Below are 24,796 nucleotides of genomic sequence, written 5' to 3'. Positions count from 1 at the left end.
AGCACCACCACCACACACAGCACCACCACCACACACAGCACCACCACCACACACAGCACCACCACCACACACAGCACCACCACACACAAAGCACCACTTCTCCTCCACCTCCATTTTCATATTCATGTCTTTATTCTCTATCATTTTCCTCTCCTTTTTATATTATTCTTATTTCTTTTCTATTATTCTTATTTTGAACAATTAAAATCAGTATTTCTGCCAAAGTTAATTTTAAAGATATTAATTCTACACTCTTTGGGAAGTAAGTAGCAGGATAAGAGACGGAGCCAGGAGCTGAGACTCGACCCCCTGCTACCTCAAATAGGTGGATACAAATGGGTGAGTACAAGTTAAAGTTGGAGTTTGTTATGGGCTGCTCGGGGAAAATATATTCAATGGTCTTGGACCATAGTCTGAGACCGGGCAACGGAGGTCTTGAAAGAGACACCCAGAATAAAACTAATGTTGCGTGTGTCCGTCTTGTGGTATAATAGCTGTAGTCTGAGTTGTTTACATCGGTCCAAGTGATAGCGTGTGTGCGTCTGGAGGATTGAAACTCTGCTACCTCTAATCGCCTCAGAACTACGTCTTCGAGGGTGACGGACTTATGACATCGTCTTCACATCTCTACTGCTTCTTCTAACTCCTCTGTACTCGACTGAAGAAGCTTACTGCGTAGGCGAAACGTTTCGGAATAAAGATACCTGTCATTTTAGCTATTAATGAAAATATCAGCAATGTAAAATTGCATTAACATACAATATATACAAAATAGTTACCGAGTCCTTTCTCTGAGGTCGCAATAACAACACAGATATATCGCTTCGTCTAAGATAATATTTAATGTTTTGTCCTTGATAATGTTTAGTCCTTAATAATGTTCAGTCCTTGATAATGTTCACTCGTTGAGAGATGCCTACGCTACACGTCCCTAATTGACTCAGTTATAGATCTGCCGAGTGAACTTCACATTATATTCTGAATTTACGTAGACTACTGCTCATGGCTTCAAGTCGTATACTCACTATGTATACTCAACAATTTACTCACCCTGTAGATTCTCTTATTCCTCTATATGTAATACTGCACAAAATTTAATGAATCATCTATAAGTTCACTGAAATCAAAAACATTAGGCCTTTCTTTCTCTAAAGATTTTTTTAAAACAAAAATCTTGATTGTAATGAAAAATTGACTCAGAAGGTTTAACAATCTACTCACACTGTAGATTCATCATACTACTCACCCTAACTGAAATGTAATTTTTGATGTTTATATTGGAATTTATGGTATCTATGTTGAATTTTTTGGTAATCATGCTGTGATTTTTAACAGACTTACCCTGCAATAGATCTGAGAACTGAGATGTTGCCCAGAGCTGAGAGGACCATGAGGCAGGAGTATGCGCTGATGGTAATGACGTGGGAGGTGTTGAAGAGCATCTCCTGCGGGAGAGTTTTCACCACGCCCTCCGTCACTCCACTCTCGTTATATGAGGACACATTGACCAGCGTCTGATTCACCGCCTCCTCCAGGATGTCTATCGGGAAGGATTCATCTAGGCTTCCCCGCAAGGACAGAAGGCGGACAGATGATGTCAGGTCTTGTTCCTCTTGGTGCGGTCCATCCAAAGACGTCTTCAGGAGCGCCGAGTTCTTCGCCGGGAAGTCTTCACGATAAGAAAATGTCTGTTCGATCTCACTGCGCGAAACTTTGCTGGTGTTTTGGATCATGTCGATAAGTTTTCTACTCAGCGTTTTACTGTTGTATAAGCGTTACGAACCCGGATAACGCAAAGATATATTACTTTTATCCAAGACTGAAATAACTGCAGCCGTTTATAACAAAAGCCCTCACTTCTTTCTCCCAAAACCACAGTATCCAGGAGCTATCCACTTGTATAACCTGTTGTTTACACTTAATGTTTATGACTTTCTCCCATTCCAGAGTCTTATTCAGCTAAGCTCGAAGACCGAGTTATAAAAATTACTAAAAGAATGTAAAGAGTCCTTGAATTTTTTTTAAATGCCTTTGGCTCGTTTTCTTTACAGAGGTTTAGGCTGGCACTAGGGGATGTTCTTGCATTTATAAAATCATGCTGTGGAGACCTCATCTATGGGCAGTAACTACCAGAGCGCCGGGTAGCTCAAACATTTTTCTTAGCCACTGGCTGTATGACCCCCATACGAGTTCAATGCACATTTTGTAATATAATATTAATAATAAACTCTGATGCGAGCATTTTCCTGGAAGAAGAAAATAAGATAAGCAGCTGCAACGCTGAGCTTAGTGTTTTCCCTAGTTTTGTGAGCTAAGTCTGGAAGCAGTTTTCCCTGCTGGAAGAAGCTATATTGATACTGAGAATATGGATGAAAGGTCACTGGAATCGTTTCGGTTCTGGGATCTGGGAGAGTGGAGTGACAAAGGTCCCAGGACCTTGTTTACGCCAGCAAAGATTTCCTAAGTGAAAGCACTTGAGTCCTTCCAATTCTCCTGAGTCAAGACTGAAAGCAATTCCCTAAAATCTTGTCTCAAGAAGAGTTCTGTCCTTTCGTCAACCGCACGTCACCGACACGCACCTCTGGTTGCCTCCCCAGACCATCCAATCACTGAGAGTATTCCTCAGTCCTTGCCCCGTCAACAGTCACTCACTGGAACTCAACACCCTCCCGTCCAAGAATCACCTGCTGGAACTCTCAACACCCGCCCGTGCAAGAATCACCCACTGGAACACCCACCACTCGCCCCGTCCGACAATCATTCTCCCCACGTCATTTTTCAACCCTTTACCGACCAATCTCTATTTCAACTGTCGACAAAGCTACTTACATTTAGCGAGCAAATAAAAATAGAAGGATTTGTTCAGTATTGTCCACATACGTTCGGTTGAGAGATCTCTAGTAGCGAGTATCTCCCGTCTTGACGGCTGTCTCTCTAAGGGTCGAGGGAGATCTTAGAAGGCTTCTCATTGTGGTAAGGAAGAATGGGAGGGTTTATTGGACATGGCTGACTGAACAGTAGAGACTCGGGTCACGAGAGAGGAGAGTGGGAGAGAAAGAGATAATTGGAGAGAAACATGAGGAGAAAAAGAGACAAAGATCACAAGACAGAAGAGACAGTTTACAAGAGAGAGAAGACAGACACAAATCACACAAGAAGAGAGAGAAGCAAATCACATTAAAAGAGAGAGAAACAACCACACCAAAATCTCGAGAAAGAAGAGAGACAAATCACATGACAGAGATGCAAATTTCAAGAGAGAAGAGAGACACACTTTAAAGAGGAGAAAGACACAAATCACTAGAGAACAGAGACACAAATCATAAGAGAAGAAATAGACAAATCGCAAGAGAATAGAGACACAAATAACAGGATGACATAAATCACAGAGACAAATCCCGAAAGACAGAAAGGAGATACAGATCACAAGAGATAGAAGAGAGAGAGACACAAATCACCAGAGATTAGAGTGAGACAATATCATAATTGGCTCAAATAGTTAACTTTACTCGAAAAAATCACAATCCTGAGGACAGATCTACAAAATAAATCAGAAACAAATCATATACGTTAGCATAAATCTAAAAAGAAAAAAAAAACGACTAAGAATATAGGCCTAGGGATGATATGATCTCAAAACACTTCGGGAATTCTGAATCAAAATTCCGGAGAATTTATTTTAGTTTCATTGATTTCGAAGAGCTAAAACAGTGTGGGGCCACTCTTGGTCAAGGAGTGGCGGGGGCTCGATCCTCCGTCTACTGACGTAGGCCGGCTTGTCCCTCCTCAGCCCAAAGAAGTGAAAGAGAACAGAGAAAACAGAAAAAAAGAATAATGTTGAGTGTGCTTTATAAACGTCAACTTGACGCGACACAGTAAATCAATATCGTAAACCAATAGTGTAAATCAATAGTGTAAATCAATAGTGTGAATCAATCACTGCATTTATCTTCAATTGTCGTTTGAAATTCTATTTTTCGTAATAATGTAACTGCATACACCTGACATATTATTTTATTCTTCTCTCTCTCTCTGCTTGCCTGTCTATCTGTCTCTGTCTCTGTATGGCTGTCTCTCTGTTTCCCTGCCTATCTCTGTCTCTGTCTATGTATGGTTGTCTCTCTGTTTGCCTATCTGTTTCTGTCTCTGTTTGTCCGACTATCTTTGTCTCTGTCTGGCTGTCTCTCTGTTTGCCTGTCTATCTCTGTCTCTGGCTGTCTCTCTGTTTGCCTGTCTATCTCTGTCTCTGGCTGTCTCTCTGTTTGCCTGTCTATCTCTGTCTCTGGCTGTCTCTCTGTTTGCCTGTCTATCTCTGTCTGGCTGTCTCTCTGTTTGCCTGTCTATCTCTGTCTCTGGCTGTCTCTCTGTTTGCCTGTCTATCTCTGTCTCTGGCTGTCTCTCTGTTTGCCTCTCTATCTCTGTCTCTGGCTGTCTCTCTGTTTGCCTGTCTATCTCTGTCTCTGGCAGTCTGTCTCTCTCCCTCTCTCTCTCGTTCTCCCTGACACACGCACACACATCTCGCAGTCGTGAATGATGGAACAAGGGTGGAACAAGGATAGAATAAGGGTGGAACAAAGGTAGAACAAAGTTAGAACAAGGGTGTAACAATGGTAGAACAAGAGTGGAACATTGGTGGAACAAAGTTGGAACAAGGATTGAACAATGGTGGAACAAGGGAAGAACAAGGGTGGAACAAAGTTAGAACAAGGGTGGAAAAATGACTGAACAATAGTGGAACAAGGGAAGAACCAGGGTGGGACAATGGTTATAGAAAAAAGTTAGAACAATGGTAAAACAATATTGAGACATAGAACAAAGTTAGAACAAGGGTGGAACAACGGTGGAACAAGGGTAGAACAATGGTAGAACACTACACAAATAACCCGCACATAAAAGAGAGAAGCTTACGACGACGTTTCGGTCCGACCTGGACCATTAACAAAGTCACACTAACCAGAAGTGGAGCTCCACTTCTGGTTAGTGTGACTTTGTAAATGGTCCAGGTCGGACCGAAACGTCGTCGTAAGCTTCTCTCTTTTATGTGCGGGTTATTTGTGTATTGTTCCAGTCACGGTATTGTGCCTTTTTTTGTTATTAATGGTAGAACAAGTGTGGAATGGTGTAACATTGGAAGAACAATGGTGGAACAAGGATGGAAGAAGGGAAGAACAAAGGTGGAACAATATTAGAACAAGAGTGGAAAAGGGGAAGGACAATGGTGGAACAAAGGTTGAACAAGGGAAGAACAATGGTGGAACAGATGAAGAACAATGGTGGAACAAGGGTTGAACAAGGAAAGAACAATGGTGGAACAAAGGAAGAACAATGGTGGAACAAGGGTTGAACAAGGGAAGAACACTGGTGGAACAAAGGAAGAACAATGGTGGAACAAGGGAGGAACAATGGTAGAACAAGGGTGGAACAATGGTAGAACAAGGGTGGAACAATGGTAGAACAAGGGTGGAACAAGGGAAGAACAATGGTGTAATATGGGTGGAACAAGGGCTGAACAGTGGTGGAACAAGAGAAAAACATTCGTGGAACAAGAGAGGAACAGGGGAAAAGCAGTGGTGGAACAAAGCTGGAACAAGGGAAGAACAATGGCGGAACTAGGGTGGAATAAGGGTGGAACAATTGTAGAACAAGGGTGGAACAATGATGGAACAAGGGTAGAACAATGCAGTAACAAGGGTGGAACAAGGGTGGAACAATGCAGTAACAAGGGTGGAGCAATGCAGTAACAAGGGTGGAACAAGGGTGGAACAATGCAGTAACTAGGGTGGAACAATGCAGTAACAAGGGTGTAACAATGCAGTAACAAGGGTGGAACAAGGGTGGAACAATGCAGTAACAAGGGTGGAACAAGGGTGGAAAAATGCAGTAACAAGGGTGGAGCAATGCAGTAACAAGGGTGGAACAATGCAGTAACAAGGGTGGAACAATGCAGTAACAAGGGTGGAACAAGGGTGGAACAATGCAGTAACAAGGTGGAGCAATGCAGTAACAAGGGTGGAACAATGCAGTAACAAGGGTGGAACAATGCAGTAACAAGGGTGGAACAATGCAGTAACAAGGGTGGAACAATGCAGTAACAAGGGTGGAACAATGCAGTAACAAGGGTGGAACAATGCAGTAACAAGGGTGGAACAAGGGTGGAACAATGCAGTAACAAGGGTGGAGCAATGCAGTAACAAGGGTGGAACAATGCAGTAACAAGGGTGGAACAATGCATTAACAAGGGTGGAACAATGCAGTAACAAGGGTGGAACAAGGGTGGAACAATGCAGTAACAAGGGTGGAACAATGCAGTAACAAGGGTGGAACAATGCAGTAACAAGGGTGGAACAATGCAGTAACAAGGGTGGAACAATGCAGTAACAAGGGTGGAACAAGGGTGAAACAATGCAGTAACAAGGGTGGAACAAGGGAGGAAGAAGAATCAGGCTGCTACCACAGTTCCCTCAGGAGACAGTTACTGAGAACAAACATTAAGGAGCACACAGCATCACCAGCTGGCAATACCAGATAATGTCTTCAATGTGTTAGTTATATTCTGGTGTAAAGTGGGAACTGTGGCCGCTTTTAGCCGGATGCTAAGTGATTGTGTGTGTGTGCGTGCGTGTGTGTGTGTGTGTGTGTGTGTGTGTGTGTGTGTGTGTGTGTGTGTGTGTGTGTGTGTGTGTGTGTGTGTGTGTGTGTGTGTGTGTGTGATGATGGTTGTTGTTAGTAGTGGTGGTGGTGGTGGTGGTGGTGGTGGTGGTGGTGGTGGTGGTGGTGGCGGTGGTGGTGGTGTTGCTGTTAGTGTTAGAATCAGCGTTGGGAAAGTACTGACCATTGAGCTCAGACATCTATGGACATCGACAGAAATTATTTATCAACACTGACAGACCATTCCTGGTTAATAACAATACCGCAGGCACCATGGGCCCGGCTGCCCAGTACCAGTACTTTGGGGGTCCTTGTCAGTACCCAGGGCAGAGTAGCCTCTCACAACTCCCTACTGGACGAGGGTCTCCGACACACCACCGGGGTGTCCGCCCCCCTAAAGCACAACAGAGGTTTGAGGGAAATACGGGCACCCCTAACACCAAAACATGTCTCCACTCTACCGTGTCCTGGGCCATGTTGAAGAGTGAATAAGGAAGTGTAGCGAGAAGACAAATGCTACCGAAAACTTTAGGAAAATGGACACAAATGTATTCACTTCTGACACCTTTATTAAAGACATTTCGGTCCTTGGGCCTTGATCACTTCAAATACACTAGTAGCATGAGAAAAGAAAGGCTATAAGTGAATGCTCTCGTGTTTATTGACGTTGAACTGGAAAAGCTAGATCGACAGATGCACCAAAGTGCTCGCAGATGGTTCCATCTACTACATGGTACTCCACTATCGTTCCTCCATCCGCAAGTAGCAGACATTAGCTTAAGATTACTCAATATTGTTTCCATCATGCGCACAAACGAGAACAAGCGGCTCATTTCTTTGCTAAGCTCCACGGATTAGGACCTCAAGGTGGCACATACCCAGGATAATAACTTGTATTGCGACGGACCCATCAAAATAACTAATTCTGAGGTAAATACTGAAACAGAGGATTCAGTGGCGTGGAGTCTGATTCTATACAACACTTGTGGATCCGTCTGGCGTCAAAGTGTAATATACCATCCTTACTGTACTGGTTGTCCAGTGGGACCTGGTTCATTGGTGGGAGTGATTATGTTTATGACATCAGAGTCGAGTGGCTGTTTCACCTCCTTCTCCTACTTTCAGGCGTCCAGAGGAAGATCTGGAGCTTCCGAGCTGTGCTGCTACTATAACGCACCTGAAACACCGGGTTACATCTCGCATGTGTGTTCTAAAACTTATGGAAACTCAAGAAACACAATGTTACCGCTTTCGTATGCGATAAGTTGAGATAACGAGGGCCTCAGTTAAAGAGGGAGGTGCGTATATCTTCAGCATGTAAGTGTCATAGCTTGGAATGGGCTAGCTGCCTTTGGCTCTCGCTGGGGCCCGCTAGCCACCATGTTTTCTTTTATTCCCTTATGTCATTATGGTAACCTTGCTGCTGTATATTTAAGACAGAGGGACTGTCTTTGGCCCAGGTCCAGCAATGCTACGACCTGTGTCTCTGGCCTAGGTCCAGCAGTGCTACGACCTGTGTCTCTGGGCTAGGTCCAGCAATACTACGATCTGTGTCTCTGGCTCAGGTCCAGCAATGCTACGACCTGTGTCTCTGGCCTAGGTCCAGCAATGCTACGACCTGTGTCTCTGGGCCAGGTCCAGCAATACTACGATCTGTGTCTCTGGCTCAGGTCCAGCAATGCTACGACCTGTGTTTCTGGCCTAGGTCCAGCAATGCTACGACCTGTGTCTCTGGCCTAGGTCCAGCAATGCTACGACCTGTGTCTCTGGGCCAGGTCCAGCAATACTACAATCTGTGTCTCTGGCTCAGGTCCAGCAATGCTACGACCTGTGTCTCTGGCCCAGGTCTGGCACTGCTACGACCTGTGTCTCTGGTCCAGATCCAGCACTGCTACGACCTGTCTTTCTGGCCCAGGTCCAGCAATACAACGATCTGTGTCTCTGGCCCAGGTCCAGCAATGCTATGACCTGTGTCTCTGGCCCAGGTCCAGCAATTCTACTATCTGTGTCTCTGGCTCAGGTCCAGCAATACTACGATCTGTGTCTCTGGCCCAGGTCCGGCACTGCTACAACCTGTCTCTGGCCCAGGTCCGGCACTGCTACAACCTGTCTCTGGTCCAGATCCAGCAATGCTACGACCTGTGTCTCTGGCCCAGGTCCAGTAATGCTACGACCATTTTCGCGGTCTCATTATCCATTAGCACCTATCGCACATCCCCTCAGACTATCGCACTGTAATTTCATTCCCTCGGGAGATCATTTCATTCCAAGAGTCATCAAAAACGTTCATTATTTTATTCAGTTAAAACGATAATTCACGTAGCTCTAACATTCACTATTCATGCTTTTTTTTACCTCAAAAGCTAATCATTTCTCCATTCTTTCATTCACTCAGACCAGCATGCAATTCACTGTTCCTTCATTCACACAAGCGTTCATTCACATCATACCCTCACTGTTACTTCATTCCTTCAAAGTGCCCTTCAGTCCACTATAATTTCATTCGTTCGGACGATCATTCATTTCATTTCCATTGTAATAAGTTATTTCCCCCCCCCCCCCGCCATCGACAGGTGTCGTCGCCTAGGGAAAAATAAAAATAAAAATATTAAAGTTTCCCCCATGTGTGAGGTTATTTTACAGTGAGAGGATAAACTACGCTATTTTAGCATAGCTTTCTTTTATTTTTACTAACTGCTCTCAACCCTTCACACTCTCGCGTTAGGGGGGATAAATTTTTGGGTTTGGCACCTTACCTACTTCCAGCGCAGGATTTTTTAAAGCTTACCTGCATCCAGTGCATGATTTTTTAAAGCTTACCTGCGTCCAGCGAATGATGTTTTATAGCTTACCTACGTCCAGCGCATGATTTTTTTAAAGCTTACCTACTTCCAGCGCATGATTTTCTTTTTTTAAAAAATACCTACTTTCGGAGCATGTGAAATTTCTTACCACTTCACCGACTCAAAACAGGCCTTCTTGAAGTCGTATTTGGGCGAAACGTAGTGAGAAATCTCAGGCTCCCTCTGCTACAAATTCCCGTGTAGGAATTTTTGAAGGTGTGGGCGGGAGTCGAACCCCAGTAGGCAGGGTTACTTTAGTATATACATTACATAGTGCAGTATAGTACTAGTGTATTATTATTATTATTATTATTATTATTATTATTATTATTATTATTATTATTATTATTATTATTATTATTATATTCGCCCGTTGGGTTATATAGCATCTGGGAAATGGAAAGGGACAGTAGGCCGGGTCATCATTCTCGGAAAAGACCCGGGCCGGGAGAGTATTGGCGAATAAAAAAAAATGGACAGTAGATCAAATCCCTATGATCAAGAGCCTTCACAAGCATGAAGGACTTAACTTGGTATCTTAGTGCTGCCTTGCCGCAGGTTCGAGTCCCTACCACTATTGGCATTGTGTTCACAATCATTCATTAAGGTTCTCGATTTGTATATTTTTTTCATATATAGGCGCCTGTTGTGTTTTTTTTTTTGGGGGGGGGGGTTGGTTGATGGAGTTTAAAGCCTAACTAATACACGAGGGTCAAGAAGGCTGCATGTCACCTGGTCATTATCAGTCAAAAATACCTGGTCATTATCAGTCAAAAATACTAGGGATCGAACTCTCAGTCGAAAATGTACATTTTCGAACAGGTACCTATTTAATGATAGGTGAAGAGGGAAGCAAGAGGTTTAGGGAGACTTGCCCATGCGTCTCGTGCTGCCCAGATATCTATCTGGAGTTTACCCGAGTCTACATGGAGTCTACATGAAGTCTACATGGAGTCTACGTGAGTCTACATGGAGTCTACATGGAGTCTACCTGAGTCTACCTGAGTCTACTTGGAGTCTACCTGAGTCTACCTGGTTACCTGGAGTCTACCTGAGTCTACATGGAGTCTACCTGGAGGTCGTTCCGGGGGGCCAATGCCCCCGCGGCCCGGTCCTTAACCAGGCCTCCCGGTGGATCAGTGCCTGATCAACCAAGCTGTTACTGCTGGCCACACGCAATCCAACGTAAGAACCACAGCCCGGGTGATCGAGCATTCATGTTTTAAGCCAACTGCTCTGATCACTGCTATAGGCCCACTCTTGGTAAACACAAGACGTGCACTAACAGCCTGACTACTCAGCGATGGGGCCGAGATTACCGAAAGAGGTACCAAGACTCAACCACCAATCCTTACGTTGACTGATCCATACAGGGGTTTCACAAGTTTGATCAATTGCAACTGGCAGACACAACATTGGTAATGGCACGGCGCAATACCTTCAAAAATAATAGAAAACACACTCAAAACAGGTGTGTGTTCAGTGTTAAGACCCGCAGAGCACGGCGAGGCGACAAGAGGCAAGCAGAGACCGTAGACTAACACGACCAACACGGGCGAGCGCCTCCCGTACACTGCTGGCCAGATGCGTGCGTGGGTTGAACAGCCGGATCTCCACGAATTCTCAGCCGGATCTCAGCGGATTCTCCTTCCAATACACAGGAAAAAAAACACAAGAATTAACGTGGTGGATCAGGCCAGGTGATGCTGGAGGGTGAAGCTAAGTGACAGCTGTGTTGGGTGTGTATACAATTCCTTACTTCAAATTACTGCATGTACAAATCAGAAAAAAAAAAATCTGGAGGACTGTAGGATGCATCGTATTTCCGGTACGAAGATGGTAGTAGTGATGGGAGATGATTCTAACCCGCGTCAACGAGATGATTGTGTGTATGCTCTTCTTGTAAAGTAAAAGGACACAAGTGCAACTAATGTGACATTTTATTGTGGCAACGTTTCGCTCTCCAGGAGCTTTATCAAGCCATTGATGGCTTGATAAAGCTCCTGGAGAGCGAAACGTTGCCACAATAAAATGTCACATTAGTTGCACTTGTGTCCTTTTACTTTACATATTGTCGGTAATTCTACCAACTTCATTACTATGCTCTTCTTGTTGTGGTTTCAGGGGTCGGTTCATAGCTTCTGGCCCCGTGTGTGTGTGTGTGTGTGTGTGTGTGTGTGTGTACTCACTTAATTGTACTCACCTAATTGTGGTTGCAGGGGTCGAGACTCAGCTCCTGGCCCCGCCTCTTCACTGATCGCTACTGGGTCCTCTCTCTCTCTGCTTCCTGAGCTTTGTTATACCTCTTCTTAAAACTATGTATGGTTCCTGCCTCCACTACTTCACTTGCTAGGCTATTCCACTTGCTGACAACTCTATGACTGAAGAAATACTTCCTAACGTCCCTGTGACTCGTCTGAGTCTTCAGCTTCCAGTTGTGACCCCTTGTCCCTGTGTCCCCTCTCTGGAACATCCTATCTCTGTCCACCTTGTCTATTCCCCGCAGTATCTTGTATGTCGTTATCATGTCTCCCCTGACCCTTCTGTCCTCCAGTGTCGTCAGTCTGATTTCCCTTAACCTTTCCTCGTACGACATTCCCTTGAGCTCTGGGACTAGCCTTGTTGCAAACCTTTGTACTTTCTCTAACTTCTTGACGTGCTTGACCAGGTGTGGGTTTCAGACTGGTGCTGCATACTCCAGTATGGGCCTAACATACACAGTGTACAGTGTCTTGAACGATTCCTTATTAAGGTATCGGAACGCTATTCTCAGGTTTGCCAGGCGCCCGTATGCTGCAGCGGTTATTTGGTTGATGTGTGCCTCCGGTGACGTGCTCGGTGTTATGGTCACCCCAAGGTGACCATAACCCTGAGTGAGGTCTGTAGTCTTTGTCCACCTAGCCTATACTCTGTCTGCGGTCTTCTTTGCCCCTCCCCAATCTTCATGACTTTCCATTTGGCTGGATTGAATTCTGGACCACATATCCAGCCTGTCCAGGTCTCTTTGCAGTCCTGCCTCATCCTCGTCCGATTTAATTCTTCTCATCAACTTCACGTCATCTGCGAACAGAGACACTTCAGAGTCTATTCCTTCCATCATGTCGTTCACATATATCAAAAATAGCACTGGTCCTAGAACTGACCCCTGTGGGACCCCGCTCGTAACAGGCGCCCACTGTGATACCTCTTCACGTACCATGACTCGTTGCTGCCTCCCTGTCAGGTATTCCCTTATCCATTGCAGTGCCCTCCCTTTTACATGCGCCTGATCCTCCAGCTTCTGCACTAATCTCTTGTGGGGAACTGTGTCAAAGGTCTTCCTGCAGTCTAGGAAAACGCAATCTACCCACCCCTCTCTCTCGTGTCTTACTTCTGTTACCTTGTCATAAAACTCCAGGAGGTTTGTGATACAAGATTTGCCTTCCATGAACCCATGCTGGTTTTCATTTATAATCTTGTTCCTTTCCAGGTGTTCGACCACTCTCCTCCTGATAATCTTCTCCATGACTTTGCACACAATACATGTCAGAGACACAGGTCTGTAGTTTAGTGCCTCGTTTCTGTTTCCTTTCTTAAATATGGGGACTACATTAGCTGTCTTCCATTTCTCAGGTAGTTGCCCAGTTTCAAGGGATGTGTTGAAGATTGTGGTTAGAGGCATGCACAGCATCTCTGCTCCTTCTCTAAGGACCCATGGGGAGATGTTGTCCGGTCCCATCGCCTTTGAGGTGTGTGTGTGTGTGTGTGTGTGTGTGTGTGTGTGTGTGTGTGTGTGTGTGTGTGTGTGTGTGTGTGTGTGTGTGTGTGTGTGTGTGTGTGTGTGTGTGTGTGTGTGTGTGTGTGTGTGTGTGTGTGTATGTGTGTGTGTGTGTGTGTGTGTGTGTGTGTGTGTGTGTGTGTGTGTGTGTGTTGCTGCTGGTGCTTTTTCACTCATTTGTTAGGCAAGAGCACTTGTCTACACCTGTCCTAGACATTTCACCCATACAAAATCTGCCAGGTTGCACATATGTAGGAACAAGTAATCATTAACGGTGTCCACATGTACATACTACCTCGTGTGTACTGCTTTCTTAGCAGTACACACGAGGTAGTGTGCAGTCATACAAGACCTTGGGGAAGTGAAAGGCAAGTAGTGAATTTACTAAATGGAATTGAAAACTAGCTCCAATTCCTCGTATCAAGAGCCCTTCAGCACCGTCAAATCACCTAAAGAAAGGTTAGGATAGGTACTTTGATACTGTTGGAGTGTTCTTGACCCAGAGAATCTGAGCTCAAACTTTCTTCCCGTGAGCATTGGAATTGCCTTATGGTACCGCAGGGGGCGACAACCCCTCTTATTAGCCGGGATACCGGTAATTAACTCTAATAGAAGCACTTACTGGGGTAATTAATTTTAGGGTGATGCAAGGACAAGGTGAGAGAGAGAGAGAGAGAGAGAGAGAGAGTCACTCCCTCTGTTCTTTTGTTTTTGGTTTCCAGCTTCCTTTATTCGTCCTTCCTCTACCCACCCCTTCCCCTCCCCCCCTATCCGTTTCCTTCCTTCCTCCCTCCCACTGTTCCTTTCACCCTTCCGTTGTCTCTCCCATCCTCCCAACCCTTCACTCTCGATTTTTTAATTACATGTCCAACATCCCCCAGTCAGTGACACATAATTGCTGCTCTCCCATGGCTTCCTGTATCTTTCTTTTCTCTCTCTTTCTCTCTCTCTCTCTCTCTCTCTCTCTCTCTCTCTCTCTCTCTCTCTCTCTCTCTCTCTCTCTCACTCTATTTCTTCTTTTTGCATGAATTCTAATTACTAAGGCAGATGGTTCAGTTATAGCTGGTAAGATTATTGCGTCATAGCTCGCTATGTTCATAAATTCTCGCTCCAGACGAAGTTTCGCGCTGTGTAGAACTTATCACGTCAGGATTCAATCAAGCTATATTCTGAGCGAAACGTTGTTCCAGTGAAAAAAAAACCAGTGTGACTGGAGACTTTGTTTGTGCTTTTCGACAATAAACTTTAAAAATATACGATCCCTATATAGCAAACATTGCAACACTAACGACGGAACTGACTGACAGTCAGTGCGCATTTGACCGCAGACGAGACGCGCATGACGCAGCTGGGATATCCACGTTCGCTAAACGACGCATACAACAACAACAGTAACAACGATACAAATATATCCCTTGTTCATTTGTTGGATTATAACATATTAAATCCTCATTTTTTATCACAGCTTCCTACTTAAAATGATGGAGTGTAAAATGAGCTAATGTTAGTATTGTATGTTAATAATTTTGTGTTGTTAAGATTATATATATATATATATATATATATATATATATATATATATATATATATATATATATATATATATATATATATGCAAAACAACCACTCTGAAAGAATAGAGAAATTCCAAGCGCTTTCGTGACTACTCACATTATCAAGGAACTATGAAAGTAAAGCATCCAAGGAAGCTATATAAGGGGTCTGGTCGGCACCTCACTATCAGATCCCACAACGGTTTAAACACGTGACGCGCGGCGAGCCAACTTGGAAAGGTCCTTGGCACAACTCACCCCACAAACTATTCTACCCAAGAAATAAGAAATTTTAAAGATTATTTGTCCAGTGTATTATTAAATTCTTCCCAAATTCTATTAATTATAAATGGATCTAATTTATATAAACCAAAGGAAATATTCATATTATTGTCAAAACTGCTTTTTATGAAACAAGATTCAATTATATTCCTGTCGACCATGGACTTGCTTGATACTACTTTCTCAACTTTTTGAAAATCAATTGGATGGTTAAAATCTCTTACATGAATAAATAGAGCATTGGAATCTTGTCCAGTTCTAATGCTATATTTATGTTGTTTTAATCTTAGTTCGAGATTTTTACCAGTTTGACCGTAATAAACTTTATCGCAAATTTTACAAGGAATCTTATAGACACATCCATCAGCATTTTGGGGGGAATTCTTTATCAAAAGTTTTTTTACTGTATCGAGATTTTTGAATACAACTTTAATATTAAAAGTCTTAAGAAGAGAAGGCATATCAACCAAGTTTTCATGGTAAGGGAGAACCAACATATTTTTATTTGAATAAGGCTGGTTGTCCCTTTTTGGATTGTAAAAAGTATTTCTGGCAACTTTAAAAGATTTATCAATTACATTTCTTGGGTACTTTAAATCATTACCTATTTCATAAATTTTGGATATTTCCTCATCTATGAACTCAGGACTACAAATTCGTAAAGCTCTCAGAAACATTGATGAGAAAACAGACAGTTTGACTCTATCTTGATGCGAGGAATAACTTTTGATAAAGAATTCCCCCCAAAATGCTGATGGATGTGTCTATAAGATTCCTTGTAAAATTTGCGATAAAGTTTATTACGGTCAAACTGGTAAAAATCTCGAACTAAGATTAAAACAACATAAATATAGCATTAGAACTGGACAAGATTCCAATGCTCTATTTATTCATGTAAGAGATTTTAACCATCCAATTGATTTTCAAAAAGTTGAGAAAGTAGTATCAAGCAAGTCCATGGTCGACAGGAATATAATTGAATCTTGTTTCATAAAAAGCAGTTTTGACAATAATATGAATATTTCCTTTGGTTTATATAAATTAGATCCATTTATAATTAATAGAATTTGGGAAGAATTTAATAATACACTGGACAAATAATCTTTAAAATTTCTTATTTCTTGGGTAGAATAGTTTGTGGGGTGAGTTGTGCCAAGGACCTTTCCAAGTTGGCTCGCCGCGCGTCACGTGTTTAAACCGTTGTGGGATCTGATAGTGAGGTGCCGACCAGACCCCTTATATAGCTTCCTTGGATGCTTTACTTTCATAGTTCCTTGATAATGTGAGTAGTCACGAAAGCGCTTGGAATTTCTCTATTCTTTCAGAGTGGTTGTTTTGCATATTCTGAAATCACCTGTTTACTGTGATCTTATTGCATATATATATATATATATATATATATATATATATATATATATATATATATATATATATATATATATATATATATATATATATATATATATATATATATATATATATATATATATATATATGTCGTGCCGAATATGTAAAACTGGTCAATTAGCAAGAACTCATTTAAAATTAAGTCCATTCTAAAATTTTCTCTTATACGTCTAAAGATATATTTTTTTCATTAATGTTAATGTCAAAATTTATAATTCTGCACCAAAAGTATCTTAGAAAACTTACCTAACCTTATTATAACAAGAACAATTTATTTTAGCCTAACCCAACTAAATATAATTTAGATTTGTTTACAGTAATTTAATACTAAACAAATACAGTGAAATATATTTTTTTCGTTAGGTTCAGAATGATTTTGGCGAAATTATTGCATACACAAATTTTCACTTGTCCTATATGGCAAGATATATATATATATATATATATATATATATATATATATATATATATATATATATATATATATATATATATATATATATATATATATATATATATATGCAATAAGATCACAGTAAACAGGTGATTTTAAAATATGCAAAACTTTTGATGAAGAATTCCCCCCAAAATGCTGATGGATGTGTCTGTAAGATTCCTTGTAAAATTTGCGATAAAGTTTATTACGGTCAAACTGGTAAAAGTCTCGAACTTAGATTAAAACAACATAAATATAGCATTAGAACTGGACAAGATTCCAATGCTCTATTTATTCATGTGAGAGACTTTAACCATCCAATTGATTTTCAAAAAGTTGAGAAAGTTGTATCAAGCAAGTCCATGGTTGACAAAAATATAATTGTTAGGTAAGACACATATGCAACAGTTAGGTATCTTTATTGTGAAACGTTTCGCCTACACAGTAGGCTTCTTCAGTCAAGTACAGAAAAGTTGATAGAAGCAGAAGATACTTGAAGACGATGTAATCAGTCCATCACCCTTAAAGTGATGGACTGATTACATCGTCTTCAAGTATCTTCTGCTTCTATCAACTTTTCTGTACTTGACTGAAGAAGCCTACTGTGTAGGCGAAACGTTTCACAGTAAAGATACCTAACTGTTGCATATGTGTCTTACCTAACAACCTGTCGGTATTTTATACCATTTTAATGTTCAAAAATATAATTGAATCTTGTTTCATAAAAAGCAGTTTTGAAAATAATATGAATATTTCCTTAGGTTTGTATAAATTAGATTCATTTATAATTAATAAAATTTGGTTATAGTTTAATAATACATTGGACAAATAATAAACCTTATTTCTTGGGTAGAATAATTTGTTAGTGGGTTGTCGTGAGGACCTGTCTAGTTGAATCAGCGGACCTACTTCAGTGTTCCTCTTTTCTTATGAGTCCGGTATTGTCCCGCGTCAGGTGTTTCTTTGTTGTGGGAGTAGACAGTGAGGTGTGGTCTCAGCCCTTTAATTGCCTTCCTTTGATGTATTAGTTTCATAGTTCCTTGACAATGTGAGTAGTCACGAAAGCGCTTGGAATTTCACTACTCTTTCACAGTGGTTGTTTTGCATATATATATATTTATTTATTTATTTATTTATTTATTTATAATTTGAGCACACTTACAGAGGTACAAAAAAAAAATACAGATAAGAGCAGCATGCCAAAGCCACTTATACTATGCATAGCATTACGGGCTGGCTTAAAATTAACTTAAGATTAACTAAGCAATGATGAAATCAGTGAAAAACATTAATGTAAACTGATTACTATAAAGCACAAGTGAGTATTACAAAGACAGGTCATATGGTTGCATGCATTGTTGTAAATTCAGTAGAATGGAGTATTCTGTTAGGTAGTGAATTTAAAAAATAATAAAGTTAGATTGGGTTTTAGGTTTAACATTTATGTGATATAATTGTGAGAAACATTTAAGATATACAATTTATAAGGTTCAGTTAATCAGTATTTATTTGGTTTTGGGTGAGTAAGTGATCTTTGAGAAGAGACTTGAATTTATAAACAGGTAGTGTTTCTTTTATATTAACAGGTAATGAATTCCAGATTTTAGGGCCTTTTATGTGCATTGAGTTTTTGCATAGCGTGAGATGGACACGAGGAATATCAAAGAGTGATCTGTGCCTTGTGTTATGGTCATGTGTTCTGTTGAGGTTGGCAAGGAGATGTTTGAGGGGAGGGTTAATATCAGAGTTCAGTGTTCTATGTATGTAATAGGTGCAGTAATAAGTATGGATGTTTTGTATGGTGAGTAGGTTGAGTGTATTGAATATTGGTGGAGTGTGCTGCCTGTAGTGAGAATTTGTTATCATTCTAACTGCAGCCTTTTGTTGGGTAATTAGTGGTCTGAGATGGTTACTTGTTGTTGAGCCCCATGCACAAATTCCATAGGTGAGATAGGGGTAAATAAGAGAGTGATATAGGGCCAGGAGGGCTGACTGTGGAGCATAGTACCGTATCTTCGATAGTATGCCTATATATATATATATATATATATATATATATATATATATATATATATATATATATATATATATATATATATAATATATATATATATATAATGTATATATAATATATATATATATATATAATGTATATATAATATATATATATATATATAATGTATGTATAATATATATATATATATAATATATATATATTATTTTTTTTTTATTATCACACTGGCCGATTCCCACCAAGGCAGGGTGGCCCGAAAAAGAAAAACTTTCACCATCATTCACTCCATCACTGTCTTGCCAGAAGGGTGCTTTACACTACAGTTTTTAAACTGCAACATTAACACCCCTCCTTCAGAGTGCAGGCACTGTACTTCCCATCTCCAGGACTCAAGTCCGGCCTGCCGGTTTCCCTGAATCCCTTCATAAATGTTACTTTGCTCACACTCCAACAGCACGTCAAGTATTAAAAACCATTTGTCTCCATTCACTCCTATCAAACACGCTCACGCATGCCTGCTGGAAGTCCAAGCCCCTTGCACACAAAACCTCCTTTACCCCTTCCCTCCAACCCTTCCTAGGCCGACCCCTACCCCGCCTTCTTTCCACTACAGACTGATACACTCTTGAAGTCATTCTGTTTCGCTCCATTCTCTCTACATGTCCGATCCACCTCAACAACCCTTCCTCAGCCCTCTGGACAACAGTTTTGGTAATCCCGCACCTCCTCCTAACTTCCAAACTACGAAATCTCTGCATTATATTCACACCACACATTGCCCTCAGACATGACATCTCCACTGCCTCCAGCCTTCTCCTCGCTGCAACATTCATCACCCACGCTTCACACCCATATAAGAGCGTTGGTAAAACTATACTCTCATACATTCCCCTCTTTGCCTCCAAGGACAAAGTTCTTTGTCTCCACAGACTCCTAAGTGCACCACTCACTCTTTTTCCCTCATCAATTCTATGATTCACCTCATCTTTCATAGACCCATCCGCTGACACGTCCACTCCCAAATATCTGAATACATTCACCTCCTCCATACTCTCTCCCTCCAATCTGATATTCAATCTTTCATCACCTAATCTTTTTGTTATCCTCATAACCTTACTCTTTCCTGTATTCACCTTTAATTTTCTTCTTTTGCACACCCTACCAAATTCATCCACCAATCTCTGCAGCTTCTCTTCAGAATCTCCCAAGAGCACAGTGTCATCAGCAAACAGCAGCTGTGACAACTCCCACTTTGTGTGTGATTCTTTATCTTTTAACTCCACGCCTCTTGCCAAGACCCTCGCATTTACTTCTCTTACAACCCCATCTATAAATATATTAAACAACCACGGTGACATCACACATCCTTGTCTAAGGCCTACTTTTACTGGGAAAAAAATTCCCTCTTTCCTACATACTCTAACTTGAGCCTCACTATCCTCGTAAAAACTCTTCACTGCTTTCAGTAACCTACCTCCTACACCATACACTTGCAACATCTGCCACATTGCCCCCCTATCCACCCTGTCATACGCATTTTCCAAATCCATAAATGCCACAAAGACCTCTTTAGCCTTATCTAAATACTGTTCACTTATATGTTTCACTGTAAACACCTGGTCCACACACCCCCTACCTTTCCTAAAGCCTCCTTGTTCATCTGCTATCCTATTCTCCGTCTTACTCTTAATTCTTTCAATTATAACTCTACCATACACTTTGCCAGGTACACTCAACAGACTTATCCCCCTATAATTTTTGCACTCTCTTTTATCCCCTTTGCCTTTATACAAAGGAACTATGCATGCTCTCTGCCAATCCCTAGGTACCTTACCCTCTTCCATACATTTATTAAATAATTGCACCAACTACTCCAAAACTATATCCCCACCTGCTTTTAACATTTCTATCTTTATCCCATCAATCCCGGCTGCCTTACCCCCTTTCATTTTACCTACTGCCTCACGAACTTCCCCCACACTCACAACTGGCTCTTCCTCACTCCTACAAGATGTTATTCCTCCTTGCCCTATACACGAAATCACAGCTTCCCTATCTTCATCAACATTTAACAATTCCTCAAAATATTCCCTCCATCTTCCCAATACCTCTAACTCTCCATTTAATAACTCTCCTCTCCTATTTTTAACTGACAAATCCATTTGTTCTCTAGGCTTTCTTAACTTGTTAATCTCACTCCAAAACCTTTTCTTATTTTCAACAAAATTTGTTGATAACATCTCACCCACTCTCTCATTTGCTCTCTTTTTACATTGCTTCACCACTCTCTTAACCTCTCTCTTTTTCTCCATATACTCTTCCCTCCTTGCATCACTTCTACTTTGTAAAAACTTCTCATATGCTAACTTTTTCTCCCTTACTACTCTCTTTACATCATCATTCCACCAATCGCTCCTCTTCCCTCCTGCACCCACTTTCCTGTAACCACAAACTTCTGCTGAACACTCTAACACTACATTTTTAAACCTACCCCATACCTCTTCGACCCCATTGCCTATGCTCTCATTAGCCCATCTATCCTCCAATAGCTGTTTATATCTTTCCCTAACTGCCTCCTCTTTTAGTTTATAAACCTTCACCTCTCTCTTCCCTGATGCTTCTATTCTCCTTGTATCCCATCTACCTTTTACTCTCAGTGTAGCTACAACTAGAAAGTGATCTGATATATCTGTGGCCCCTCTATAAACATGTACATCCTGAAGTCTACTCAACAGTCTTTTATCTACCAATACATAATCCAACAAACTACTGTCATTTCGCCCTACATCATATCGTGTATACTTATTTATCCTCTTTTTCTTAAAATATGTATTACCTATAACTAAACCCCTTTCTATACAAAGTTCAATCAAAGGGCTCCCATTATCATTTACACCTGGCACCCCAAACTTACCTACCACACCCTCTCTAAAAGTTTCTCCTACTTTAGCATTCAGGTCCCCTACCACAATTACTCTCTCACTTGGTTCAAAGGCTCCTATACATTCACTTAACATCTCCCAAAATCTCTCTCTCCTCTGCATTCCTCTCTTCTCCAGGTGCATACACGCTTATTATGACCCACTTCTCGCATCCAACCTTTACTTTAATCCACATAATTCTTGAATTTACACATTCATATTCTCTTTTCTCCTTCCATAACTGATCATTTAACATTACTGCTACCCCTTCCTTTGCTCTAACTCTCTCAGATACTCCAGATTTAATCCCATTTATTTCCCCCCACTGAAACTCTCCTACCCCCTTCAGCTTTGTTTCGCTTAGAGCCAGGACATCCAACTTCTTTCCATTCATAACATCAGCAATCATCTGTTTCTTGTCATCCGCACTACATCCACGCACATTTAAGCATCCCAGTTTTATAAAGTTTTTCTTCTTCTCTTTTTTAGTAAATGTATACAGGAGAAGGGGTTACTAGCCCATTGCTCCCGGCATTTTAGTCGCCTCATACGACACGCATGGCTTACGGAGGAAAGATTCTTTTCCACTTCCCCATGGACAATAGAAGAAATAAAAAAGAACAAGAGCTATTTAGAAAAAGGAGAAAAACCTAGATGTATGTATATATATATATGCATGTGCGTGTCTGTGAAGTGTGACCAAAGTGTAAGTAGGAGTAGCAAGATATCCCTGTTATCTAGCGTGTTTATGAGACAGAAAAAGAAACCAGCAATCCTACCATCATGCAAAACAGTTACAGGTTTTTGTTTCACAGTCATCTGGCAGGACGGTAGTACTTCCCTGGGTGGTTGCTGTCTACCAACCTACTACCTATATATATATATATATATATATATATATATATATAAATATATATATATATATATATATATATATATATATATATATATATATATATATATATATATATGTATATCGTGCCGAATAAGCAGAACTTGCTATCTTGGCTTAAATAGCAACGCTCATCTTGCCATATAGGACAAGTGAAAATTTGTGTATGCAATAATTTCGCCAAAATCATTCTGAACCTAACGAAAAAAATATATTTCACTGTGTTTGTTTAGTATTAAATTATTGTTAACAAATCTAAAATATATATAGTTGGGTAAGGTTAAAATATATTGTTCTTGTTATAATAAGGTTAGGTAAGTTTTCTAAGATTCTTTTGGTGCAAAATTAAAAATTTTTACATTAAAATTAATGAAAAAAATATATCTTTAAACGTATAAGAGAAAATTTTAGAAAGGACTTAATTTTAAATGAGTTCTTGCTAATTGACCAGTTTTACATATTCGTCACGACATATACATGTATATATATATATATATATATATATATATATATATATATATATATATATATATATATATATATATATATATATATATATATATATATATATATATATATATATATAAAGAAGTCTTAAACTAACTCTTAAACATATCTGAAAGAGAGAGAAAGAGAGATTTCCCAGGTCTTTTCACAGACAAGCTTAGTAGTAAGGTAAACCTTTGCTCAGGATTCCTCGCTGCTGACGCCATAAAGGAATCTTGGAGCTGAGAGGAAGATGGAATAAAAACAGAATGAAAGGGGAATAAAAACTCAGAAGGGAATGGAGGAAATGTCCTTACGACACCTGAGGTACACCTCCAGGTGATCCTTCTCAGGTGAGACAAGACCCCTCACGATACAGGGACCTGCACCTGCTAGGGGAACCCACACCGTCCGTGGGAGGTACGCAAGGTCACTCTCCCATAAGTAACCCGTTCTTATTGCTGCGGCAGTCGTACTTGTTATTGGTTGGTTAATTGGGAATAAAGTCTATCAAGTGCACGAGCCGGTCAAAAATACTTTAATCCCTAAAATAGAGAGCAAAGAAAACTCAGAGTATATACTGAGAAATGTACACACTCCTATCAATGTATATATTTGTTGTTGTTGAGGATGATATTTATAATTATTATTATTATTATTATTATTATTATTATTATTATTATTATTATTATTATTATTAATAAATAAGAAGCAGGGAACGCGTGTGGGTAATTTATCTCTGCTAAGTGTAATCCACTTCTCTTAATCCTTTTTAAATTTACCATTATTCAATAATGAGACAGATTATTATGTCTATATTTCTATGTCAGTTGAATTTGCCTAGCATAGGCCATTAGAAACCATACCCCCGGCCGGGATTGAACCCGCGGTCATAGAGTCTCAAAACTCCAGCCCGTCGCGTTAGCCACTAGACCAGCTAGCCAATAATGTGGCTAGCTGGTCTAGTGGCTAACGCGACGGGCTGGAGTTTTGAGACTCTATGACCGCGGGTTCAATCCCGGCCGGGGGTATGGTTTGTTTGCAATCGTGTCATTACGATTTCTTAAGTCATAGGCCATTAGACCTGCTGTAGTGCTCCTCCATTCTTATGTTCTTACCCACCTATATACACAAACAACCCGCGGGTTATTTGTGTATTATATATATATATATATATATATATATATATATATATATATATATATATATATATATATATATATATATATATATGCAAAACAACCACAGTGAAAGAATAGAGAAATTCCAAGCGCTTTCGTGACTACTTACATTATCAAGGAACAATAAAAGTAATGCATCAAAGGAAGGCATATAAACGGTCTAGACCACACCTCACCATCACATCCCACAACAAAGCAACACCTGACGCGCGACTCATAAGAAAGAGAACACTGCAGCAGGCCCGCTGGCCCAATTAGACAGGTCCTTCACACAACCCACAAACAAACTATTCTACCCAAGAATTAAGAATTTTAAAATTTAATATTTGTCTAATGCATTATTAAATTCTTCCCAAATTCTATTAATTATAAATAG

The 24,796-nt window shown here is 40.6% G+C and overlaps 1 protein-coding gene across 1 annotated transcript in view; it reads right to left on the bottom strand.

Annotated features, from left to right (window-relative positions):
• LOC128700434 (adipokinetic hormone/corazonin-related peptide receptor variant I-like) overlaps nt 1-1,733 on the bottom strand; it is a 50,161-nt gene extending 48,428 nt beyond the window's left edge. Inside the window, exon 1 of the mRNA XM_070100185.1 lies at nt 1,342-1,733. Within this exon, the coding sequence (XP_069956286.1) occupies nt 1,342-1,733 (392 nt within the window). The remainder of the gene's footprint in view (nt 1-1,341) is intronic.
• Nucleotides 1,734-24,796: the final 23,063 nt, after the last annotated feature.

Source organism: Cherax quadricarinatus, chromosome 71 (assembly GCF_038502225.1).
Source record: "Cherax quadricarinatus isolate ZL_2023a chromosome 71, ASM3850222v1, whole genome shotgun sequence".
Classification (NCBI taxonomy): domain Eukaryota; kingdom Metazoa; phylum Arthropoda; class Malacostraca; order Decapoda; family Parastacidae; genus Cherax; species Cherax quadricarinatus.
This window is presented reverse-complemented; position numbering and strand designations above follow the sequence as displayed.